Below are 11,745 nucleotides of genomic sequence, written 5' to 3' on the forward strand. Positions count from 1 at the left end.
AGAGCTGTCCTTGACGCCTCCCCTTCCTCCTGTTGAGCTCTGCGCCCACATATCAGAAGTTAATGCAAACCTGCGCTGGCTCTGATAACGTTTGATTGTAGCATCCCCTCGGCTTTGCTGCGATCCCTTGGTTTTATGCACCCACATCCCCTTCATAAATGCCATTCTCTGTAATCCCTGTAACGGAATTGAAGCCGCGTCCCGTCGGCTCTGAAACCTGCTGACTGCCTCCGTCCTGCCTCTTGAAAACCTTAAACTTCCACCTCCATCCACGCGCGAGAACTGGCAGCTCGTACTGCCTCCATGTGGCCTCACCATGGTGGCGGGGGTTAACATGTGTGCCGACCCGCATCCGGGTGCAAATCCTTAATCCGGTTTATCTCCTGAGTGATCACAGCCTGTAATTGGTCAATCTGCTCACTTGAAGGGAGTCTTTCAATGGTTCCCTCATAGTGAATTTTCTTTTCTTCCACGCCAAGGTTGGCCAGGAGGTCCGCTAGCTTGTTTCCTTCATGTTTTGTATGCCTGAAGGTAATGGCTTGATGCTGTGAGAGCCAATGAGAGATTATCTCTAATCTCTGGGACATACGCCAGCTGCTACTTAGTTTATGAACCTGAGATCCATTCTGAAGTTTTGTAGCTATTCGGATGAGAATCTGCGAATCACCCTCAATAATTAGGGGAAAGAGATTTCTGGAGTGCGCCATCTTGAGACCTCGCCAAAGTCCTTCTAGTTCAGCAGAATTATTAGTATCCCAACCTATGGAGCCCAAAAATATGCCTAGAGAATGCCCCTTGTGGTCCCAAAAAACTCCTCCGTAACCGCTTGTCCGGGGTTTCCTTTGGAGGCCCCATCAAAATTGAGCTGGATCATTCCTTCTGGAGGCGGGTGCCACGACCCAGTATCCTTTCTGCAGTTTGTTGGACGCGAACTGGTGGTTGGGGGGGGATGCATTGTTGGTTGCCAATTATTCCAAATCACTTTTTCTTGAGGGAGAGTGGGAAAATCTTCTTGTTTCCATTCCTTTAGGGAGAGAGTTTCCATGACATTTTTGTGGAAGAGAGTCCAAAGTTTCTCCAATGGCAGTGTTTGGTCTTTGAAGATCCTTTTGTTCCGTTCCTTCCATAAATTCCACATGAGGAGCCCTGGAATGAGAATCCATAAAGCGTTGAGGATGTTGCTTTGAAAAGGTCCAGGATTTCCTTTGTTGATAGTACCTTTAAGGTCATGAGATATCCTTCTTTCTCTTTGACATCTGAACGCTACTTTTTCCCAGAGCTTCTTTCCGCTTGGACAGTTTTGCATTAGATGGAGAGCTGATTCTTCCTCCTGCCGACACATGAAACAAATAGAGGGACCAGCGAAACTCCGCTTTCTGAGATTGTCCCAGGTAAGGATCCTGTTATGACATAAAAGCCAGAGGAAGGTGGAGACTTTCGGCCAATTCAAATTATGCCATACTCTTGCCCAGAGACTATCCTTGTGAGTTTGGTTCTGTGTTATTATTCTGTAAGCCTCCTTAGTAGAAAAAACCCCTTTTTCGTCATAACCCCATCTGAGTATGTCTGGATCAGCCGATATTCTAAGCTGCCTCTTTTGAAGCTCAGTTTTAAGTAGCTTCAGGATTGACTCGTTACTGTGGGGGAGGAGTGTGTTTGTATTTTCCCATTGACGGTATTCCTGTATTACCTCAGATGTCCAGCATTGGCAAACTTTTGCATCCTGGATTACCTCCCTCTCATTATTTGGCAGTTCCTGAAGGATGTCCTTGAGTTTTGGCATTTGCTGCCAAGAGTCTTCCCAGAAACGAGCTGTTGAACCATTTTTGATTTCCCAGAAGCAGTGATTTTGTATGAGGGAGCGGTGATGTATTGCTGCATTCCAAATGACAGAACCAGGACTGATTTCGGTCATACGCAATCTCTCTTCCATTGGGCAGTTGCCGGCATACTTGGCGGTCCAGAGAGAAGCCCAGGGAGTGTTGGGGTGTGCTAACCAGCGCCACCAGATTTTCGCGCCCATTGCTTGATTGTTGTGTTCAGGGTCTCTAAGGCCTATACCTCCTGCTGATTTGGGCAAACAAACTTTCTCCCATTTAAGAAGCGCCCATTTTTTATTCTGTCCTGATCCTCCCCATAGAAATTTCCTTTGTAGATTCCGAATTTCCTTAAGGACCCATTTGGGAGCTGCAAGGATGGTGAAAAGATATAACGGCATTGATTGAAGCACTGATTTTGTAAGGATTATTCTGCCTGCCATGTTCAGGGATCTATTTGTCCAAAGGAAAAGACGGGCTTCAAGCTTTTCTAGGAGATGCTTCCAGGAAGAATGCTTGAGCGCAGAATTCATCAGCGGGGCTCCCAGGTATTTAGATGGAAGTAAAGCAGAAGGGAAGCCGAGGATACGCTTGATAGCTCTTTGGGTGGGGGGAGGGGTGTTAAAGAAAAAAATTTGGGATTTCACCCGATTTAAGAGAGCACCAGAGGCATCAGAGAAGCTATTGAGGATGGATTTGATGTGGTGAGCCTCTTGAACTGAGGGATGGGCATATAGCATATTGTCATCTACGAATTGCTGGTGGGTATGACCAGGGGAGTTATGGAAAGCAAGTCCTCTTAGTCTCCTTTGGCTCTTGGCAGCTTTGATGCTTCTACCTAGACCTTCAGCCATAATAATGAAGAGGAAAGGTGAGAGGGGATCACCCTGCCTAATTCCTCTTGAAGGTCGGAAAGTGGCAGAGGGAATGCCATTGATTAGAACAGAGAAAAAAGCAGAAGATAATAAGCTGTATATCCATCTAACCCAAGCGGGGGCAAAGCCAAAAGCGGTTAGAACTTTGTGAATATAAACCCAACTGAGACTATCAAAGGCTTTTGAAAGATCCAGTTTTAACAGCATACCTGGCTTCTTAGATATTTTGAGGGAATGGATTATCTCATGGGTGAGTATTATGCCATCCGTTATTTGACGACCTTCAACATACCCCGATTGCTCCGGTGAGATGATGAGAGGTAGCAGCGGTTTGAGTCGGTTGGCAATGACCTTTGAAGTAATTTTGTAGATCATATTGCATAAAGCGATGGGCCTATATTTATCCGGGGAGTTAGAGCGCTCTTCTTTAGGAACCAAGGCAATGAAGGTGGCATTGAGTCCCGGATACATCCATCTGAGTGCTCTTGACTCCTCTACTACCTGCCACACTTCCTCACCAATCATGTCCCAGAATTTATGGAAAAAATTAGCTGTGAAACCGTCCGGCCCTGGAGCTTTTCCCTCTTTCATTTGCTTTACTACTTCTTCTACCTCCTGAGTTGTTATAGGTTTGATTAGGAGACTATTGTGTTCCTCTGATATGACCTTGGGGATGTGCTGTACTATTTTATTGATTGCTGATGCTCTGTTGAAGTCAGGCTCTTGAAGGGCTGTTTTGAAGTAGCTTGTGAATTCTTTCTCTATGCCCTCGTGAGTTTCGATCCGCTCTCCTTGTTCATTATTGACGTGGGTGATTTGATTGATCATTCGCCGTTGGACAGTGGTTTTGTGGAAAATTTCGTATTCTTTTCCCCCTCCTTGAGCCATCTTATTCTAGATTTCTGCCTCCACAGAGTTTCTTCTTGTTTGGCTCGTTCGAGAATTTTTGATTCTATTTCTTTCTCTTGTTGGAGAGTTCTTCTGTGCGACCCTCCGTGATGATATTCTGCTGTATTTTCTTCATTTCAGTATTGAGGAAGACCTGATCTTCAAGTATGTTACCAAAGGTGCTCTGATTCCATCTTTTGATTGCTTGTTTGAGCCTTTTTAATTTTTGTTGAAATATTGCCATCCTGGTGCCTTCGGTTATGTGGAGACCTTTCCAGGTTGTTCTGATCATCTGATCAAAGCCTGGGTGAGCAAACCAGAATTCCTCAAAACGGAATGGGCGTCTGGTATTAAGGCCTGGCCTGCTCCATTGCAGCTCGATGGGCCAATGATCCGACCCTGAGAAAGGTAGAATGGAAGCTGTAAATTCCCCCCCTGCCTGGGTTGCATTATCTGAGATTAAAAATCGATCCAAGCGTGAAGCGATTTGATGGATACCTGTTCTTTTGTTTGTCCATGTAAAGATGCCATTGTTCGTAGGGATATCCATGAGCCAGTTGTTGTTAATAAAGTCTTTAATGAGGCCATCCTCAGCATTTGTGTTGTTACGTCCTCCTTTCTTTTCCGCCATATTGGCAATCATATTATAGTCGCCACCCGAGATCCAGAGAGGGAGAGATCTGTTTTTATTAAGGTCTGAGAGAGTATGAAGCAGATGGTTTTTCTGAGCTGTCTCCTGAGGGAAATACACATTGGTTAGTATCCCATGTGCATTTGTACCAAGGAGATGGAAAGTAGCCTGTATGAAATTTTTGTTTGCTTGAATGTTGCTGAGTGTAATACACCGGGCGTCCCAAAGAATAGCTAAGCGCCCTGAGGCTCCTTGAGCATCCACTGCTGTAACAAGTCCTCCTGGCCAGGCTTTTGTGGCTATTTTTTCTAGCACTGTGGAGCTGCATTTAGTCTCTTGCAGAAAGAGAATGCTTGGTTTTTCTTGCTTTAACATGTTTTTGAGGATTCTTCCTTTGCTGGGGCTATTGAGCCCTCTAATGTTCCATGAAATGAGCTTCATTGAGATGGGTGGGGGTTTTTTGCAAAGTACTTGGACAATTTGGCATATTGCCCTGATTCTACTAATATTTCTCCCACCTGGATTGTTCTTTCCAGGGTAGTCTTTCTTCCTCTCTTTTTGCTATCTTTTGTGATGAATTTGCCATCCCAGGGACTTCCAATTTGCACTCCTAGAGAATACTTTTTCTGCGATCTTCCTAATACCTCTACTAAGTTGTCAACCTCTTTTTCTGGTATTTGCTCAAAGTTTTTTGTACGACATGCTTCCTCAAGTCCTGTGATATCCAGTTCCCCTATATCCAGGGGAGTTTGGTCTTCATCCATGATTTGAGGAGATTGTAAAATGTAGTCGCTGCTAATCAAGGCTTTCCCTGCTGACTGCTGCGTTTCCACATCCATTTTTTCAATTTGTTTTGACTTGCTGAATTGGGTACCTGTTCCATTTTCTTCATGAGCTTTCTTTTTACCTCCTTGTGTTGATGTCTCGCCTTCTTGCGGGTGCTGAATGTCCTCTTCCGTTTCCCTATTATCTTCAGATCCCCTTACCTCCGAATTGTTCAATGCACCAAATCTATTACTGGTTGATATTTTGTTGTTTGGAAATGGCTTGTGGAGGCCGTTGGGTTTTCGGGTTCCTCTTCATCTATTGAAGACCTTTGTGAATCCATCAGCTGCCTGGGAATTCGGTTTATCTGTGGAGGATGGAGTTTTGTTGAGAGGACAGTCCCGATAGAGGTGTCCAATGTCATGACATCGCCGACATCGAAAAGGGACTTGTTCATAGTCTATTACTTGAACCCATTCCGAATCTTCATGGAAGAAGCTAACTGAATCTGGTAAAGGCTGTTTGAGATCCATATAAACGCAAAGCCTAGCATATGCGGTATGTTTACAAAGTCTTGTCTCCTCTGCAACTTTAACAAATTCCCCAATAGCATTACCTATTTCTTTCAGAGAGGTTTCCTCCCAGTATTCCCAAGGCAATGAGTAAAGCCTTATCCACACTGGCGCATAACTTAGATCTTCCTTGTCTGGATTGAACCTTTCCACCCAGCCCTTGAGAAACAGGCCTGCAGAGTTAAAGAAATAAGGGCCTCCCTCAAGGATACGGGTTCTGTCTTCTAGGCAGTTAAAGACAGCAGTGAAGAAGCCTTTGGCTCCTAAGTGCAGGGTTATATCCCCTTTTGGCCTCCAAACAGAACTGATCCAAGCTCTAAGGGCGCGTTCTGTCGGCCATATTCCTACAAATTTCCCAATCAATGCATGATCCCGCATATATTGTATGCGAGCATTGATTCGATCACTGGGAAAAAAAACTTTGGGTCTATTTGTGGCTACAGGTTTACAAGTGGAGGAACTTACTTTCTGCTTGCCTTCTGTCGCAGGATCCGATTGCAGATGCTGATGATTGTTCGCCGTGCCGTTGCCTTCTCCGATTGGGTTTTCCCAATCCTCTGTTCTGTTCGTGTTTGTATTCGGCGAGGGGGGAGGCTCATGGCCCTCCCCCATTGGAGGTTCCATATTACCGAACCGTCTGTGGATTTGCCAACCCTCTGTTGCTCTGGTATTACTGAAGAAGTCTCGTGATGTCTGGCTCGACAGGTCTGCCGCCTGCAGGCCCTGTCAAAACCCTACCAATCGCCTTGACCTAATCGCCTCTCCCATCGCTCCGATCGCTTCAATCCATAAAAGTTCAGAATGTTACTCGGCATGTCAAATGTCCTTTTGGATTAAGGAGGTAATTTAACTAATCCTTCAAGATTGTTATTATACAATATGTAATTAGTTTCATATTTCATTTTTTACAGTTAATAAATTACCAAGACCCAATTATCTCGTACCTAGATTGCACATGTATGAATAAGTGATTTTATCATCAATACGATTCTATTTCATTGTGATCTTTCATTGTACAGTTGATTTGGGCTTGTAAAATAACAATATATATATAAAAAAAAAAAATTAAAGAGTCAAGTAACTAGATACATATTTTATATCTAAAAAAATATTCTATTCTAAAGATGATCCTATGATAAAAACTGTGACATTTAAGTTACATGTATACTAAAAAAAAAATTGACATTTAAGACAAATTAAAATTCTTTTAAATTCAATTATCTAAAACACATGTTGTTAAATGGACTACAATTATTTTGAAAGATATGGATTTAAATAATGGTCTCTTTTAACTCTATCACGCTTATGTTTTGAGATTCAATCAACACATATAGAACCACAACATAATGACAAATACAAGTGAAGTGGGGAAGAATTCTTATATTACATTATCTAACCATGGAATGAACATTTTGAAATTGTACATGAAGTTCATTCATATCATGAGGGTTCCCTGCTTTGATAGGATATTGTGAGAAGGGTGCGAACCTTGGCGGAATTTCACATTTGAAAATTAAGTATTATTTAACAAAATATAAAAGCGTTGAGACAAAAAAAATATGGACTGTTATGTTGGATGATTTTTTTGGGTGGATTAATATCTATATGAAAATTGTTGTTATTGTTTAAGAATAAATTTGTACAATGCAACAACATAATAACAAGATTAGAACAATTTTACGTTATTGTGTTACTAGAAACAAAGATATCAATATATTTTAAAATTTTAAAATTAATTTATGAGAATTTTATTGAATATATATATTTTAATGCCAATACTCAATGAATATCTACTGGCATGTAAAAGAAAGTTGGAAAATTTTCAAAATGTAAGTTAGAATTTTTTTTTTACAAATTTTATAATTATTAAAAAAATATCGGAAATTATGTTTATTAATATATAGTATAAAAATATGATAAAATGATAAACAATAATAAAATTTTCTTTTATAACAATGAATATTTTATCTTAGATAATATTTTCCTAAAATATTTTAATTCTATTAGATATTTTATATTCAATAATTTTATACCAAACTAGATACATCATAACTCCTATAGGAATTTTGAGAAGAAACCAGAGTTCATACAAAACTATTTGTATATTGCATATAAAGCCAAATTACAAGCCACCTAAATAGTGCTTATGAGATCCAACAAGTTCCAAACCAATAAATTGTTTGTTTAGAAAGTCACTCAATAAAACTCAAAATCCAACAAACTAATATTACCTATGTACTATTCTAAGCATTGTTTCAAGTCCCTCGACTACAACAAGAAAGTTCATTAGTGAGGGTAGAAATGTCACCATAAGCTCGTTGGTGATGGTTAAAAGAGCCTCTATCACAAAAAATTGAATGTCACCAAAGGTGGCATCACCAAAAGTATAGGTGTTGGGGTGACATTCAAGGTCTGTCACCAGCAATGACTTATAATGATGGATAATGACCATCATCATTTCATATGAGCCATGGTGACGGATCTTAGCCTCTGTTGCCAAAAAACTGAACGTCACCAAAGGTGGTGTCGTGAAAAGTGTAGGTGTCATGGTGACATTCAAGGTTCGTCACGAATAATGATTATAATGACAGATAGTGACCATCACCATTTCATATGAACAAAAACCATTTATTGTGATGGAATTTTCATGGTCGTCACTATGGATGCATATATATGGCAATGTTCGTTGACCATCACCATTTCATATGAACACCGATAATTTTTGGTGATGGACCTTTTATTTTTATTACTATTGATACATATATATTATGGCGTTCGTTGAGAGTCACCATTTCATATTTTGGTGAGTGCCAAAAAATGTCACCATAATCTTCTTGGTGATGGTCAAAAAAGCCTTCGTAACCAAAAACTAAGCGTTGCCATTCCATATGAATATTAGGGTAGGATGTAATCGAACCACCAACCTCCTACTTTCAAATAAGGTGTTCTTCCATTGAGCTACAACCCTTTGAAGAATTAGACTTTAAAAAATTAGACGTTGAAAAGTTATAGATTTTAAATTCTACAACTTTCAATAAATTATAAAACTTTGTAAAGTCTTGGAAAATCTATTACTAAACAAACAAAATAACATCGAAGTTGCAGGTCCCTACCTAATGGTTATGGAACTTATGAAAAATGGATGGAAGGAAAATACTTACGTATAATATAATCAATATGTTTCGTTGAACACTCAATTAGAAGTGAAACTTTGAAGACATTTATAACATATAAATGACCTATAATTATCAAACCTAAAATCTGCATTTACATCAAAGATTGATTTATCACCTAATGAATCATGTAAATATGTTGTGACTGATTTGCATGCAAAAAAGTAAAAAACAATGAGTATTCATGATGTAATTATGGCTAATGAACTACATGCTTGGATCCTACTGGCTATGTGGTCTAAAAAATTAATTGGGAGTACTTCTCGTTATTAATCAATTCATCATGTCAAAATACAACAATCAATAACAATGATCCTGAAATGGAACGAATAAACATATGTTAAAATTGGAAGCACAAAGTTTGACTAATACCTGCAGTGCACACCAATATAAACAAAAAAAATAACACCTACACTCAATAAAAAAAAATAATTAATAAAATATACGATGCATGATAGTTGACAAGTTCCAAATGAACAAGGTATTGGTAATGACATGCATAGTTTTTAATTTATTGGTTAAGAAATTATAAAGTAATTGAAGAGTCTGTCATAGCACAAACTTGAAATATAAAAACATAAATCAAATTAATATAAATTACAGCGATATCAAGAAATTAAAAAAAAATCATTGTAAGGTCATCAAAGCACTTATTTTCACTTTGTAGCGAAACTATTCCATCCCATACATTACCATAGCTATTTCACCATTATTGCTTTCATTTTCACTTCCATCTCATTCTATTTTCTTCCCATTCCATATTCATCGTTGTTCATTTTTAATAACTTTTCATTAACCCCTTTCCACCCAAGGAAAATTTCCATCTAAATTCTCACCAACAAGAAAATTCTACAAATTCCTTTTACTTATACAGGGAGGCTATAGGATTGTGGAAAACCTACGAATCACTGAAAATTTCATATACAAGCCTCAATATTTTAAATATAATATCCTATAGGCATGACTTATATTCAACAGAAAATGAAAATTTGTAGTACCTCAACTTCTGCATAATACCCTGTACCTCCAAAGGAACCCTTGCAGGTAGTCATGTAGCAACTTCAACATATAAAATGGAACATTGTACATAGTATAAATCACACCATCATTCACTATGGGGCTCATATCTTACATGTAAGAAGTGAAAAGAGGAAATTATATAAATGTTCTCGTAATTGGTGACACATTGTCATATGAGAAAATCAATTATATTAATCCAAAAGGTGACAAAATGTCATATCACCAATCGACGATAAATGAGAAAAATAGAGTTTAACCAAAGAGTTCATTAAGTAAAAGGAAAACTAAAGAAAATAGATGACTAAATTTTATGATTATATTCTGGCTATTGATCCATTTCATTTTCACCACCCTTTTCGCTTAGCCATGCCTACATGCCATTTCACTTCTCCTCGTCAATTTTCTACAAGAAGAATAATTATTTCTATAGAATTAGCTACATTAACGGCTATAAGATTTCAATGATATACAAGAAACACTAGTTTTGAAGTACAATAAGCTCAACATAATATATCACAACAATAGAAATTCATTTTGTTTTGTTTTCCCTCTTCTTTGACTTTTTTTTGGATTCTTCTATACAATTGTTCCTAGAATGCATATGTTGATTGCTCAAAATTTAGAAGCCTTCATATAAGAATTTCCATAAAAAAAGTACAAGATACTAAAATCAAGTTTATAAGGTAAGGAAAAAGAAAGATAAAACAATAGGATAACCCCCTTTCCTTCTAAAAACAACCTTCTATGTGTTCTTCTATGGAATGGGAGTATGGTTTAATGGAAGAGATCCCACAAACGCTGCTAGATTTTATCAGAATATGATGATAAATTTTAGTTTTGTAAACATTTTTAAGAGAATTCGGTCATTGCAGTATTTTGAGAAGAGTTTATAATGATGATGATGCGGCCCTTGAATTTTCCTCAACTTTAAAAACTACAGGGGGAAAGAGTATGTTACTATAGTGAGAATCAATACATAAGGACTACCACTAAATAATGGAAATATTTTATAATTGATATTGTGAGGCATGAAATAATCAAACAACAATTATTCCTTACCTTTTTTGGCTTAGATATCATTGTCATAGCTTCTTCTTGAAGTGAATGAATAGAAGCCATAATTGAACAAAACACTGGAACCAGAGGAAATGTTGAGAAGCCAAACTCAAACTACATAACAAGCATAATATTATATTAGTCTCCAAAACCAAACAATTTAGTACACATATCGAGCTGAAATTTGTATATCTTCCATGAAATAACAAAACCTAAAAAAACAACACTACAACTGATGAAAGGAGCTTTTCTTTAACAAATATGAATTCTTGCATTTTCTTGAGTCACACTTGCTACTTTTAGGCAACACGATCACATTTTCTTGAGCCAAAGCATGCTGTTATCTCAGGGCCCAACCTTCCTATCAAAAAATAAATAAAACAATCAAGCAGCCAAAAAAATTATTGGGTATATGCATAGAAAAACTAAAATCTATTAAAACAAAACAAATGCATCCCAACATATATCATCTGCTTGTTAAACAATCATGTCCTTCTGGGACACTTTCCACTCATAATAATTCAAAATGATGCCAGAAAACAAGACAAATTCCAGGCCTATGACACCAAGAATAAACCTCCTTGGAGTCACCAAATCTTGTCCAACATTGTGGTATTGATTTCAAGTCAATTTTATAGGATACAACCAAACTAATAAAACATACGGGAAAATACATCAATAGTTGATGTAAAACAATGAATTGAAAAACTCTAACATACACCACAAAAACTTTTTGATAAAAGAAAAATAAGAGATGGCAATCAACATTGGCTCAAATAGAATCCACACTCATATGAGGTCCAGCTGGAAGCAAAGAACAAAAACATATATGAAAAACACCCTGATCTTGTTATGAATGAATAAGTAAGAACAATATTGACATGAAAATAACAAATCCACAAGATAAAATCTCTACCTAACACTAAATATGGACTACAAATTCATTCA

The 11,745-nt window shown here is 38.0% G+C and overlaps 2 protein-coding genes across 2 annotated transcripts; both read right to left on the minus strand.

Moving 5' to 3' along the window:
• Positions 1-3,644: 3,644 nt before the first annotated feature.
• On the minus strand, positions 3,645-4,586 carry LOC149192154 (uncharacterized). Its single transcript, XM_089406855.1, has one exon. The coding sequence runs from the start codon at positions 4,584-4,586 to the stop codon at positions 3,645-3,647; it is 942 nt and encodes a 313-aa protein (XP_089262981.1).
• Positions 4,587-5,290: 704 nt separating this feature from the next.
• LOC149192155 (uncharacterized) lies at positions 5,291-6,172 on the minus strand. The gene has a single exon (XM_089406856.1). The coding sequence runs from the start codon at positions 6,170-6,172 to the stop codon at positions 5,291-5,293; it is 882 nt and encodes a 293-aa protein (XP_089262982.1).
• Between the last annotated feature and the right edge of the window lie 5,573 nt (positions 6,173-11,745).

This window comes from Pinus tabuliformis, chromosome 2_2 (genome assembly GCF_031772625.1).
Source record: "Pinus tabuliformis cultivar Carrire ecotype Pingquan chromosome 2_2, CPIR1, whole genome shotgun sequence".
Classification (NCBI taxonomy): domain Eukaryota; kingdom Viridiplantae; phylum Streptophyta; class Pinopsida; order Pinales; family Pinaceae; genus Pinus; species Pinus tabuliformis.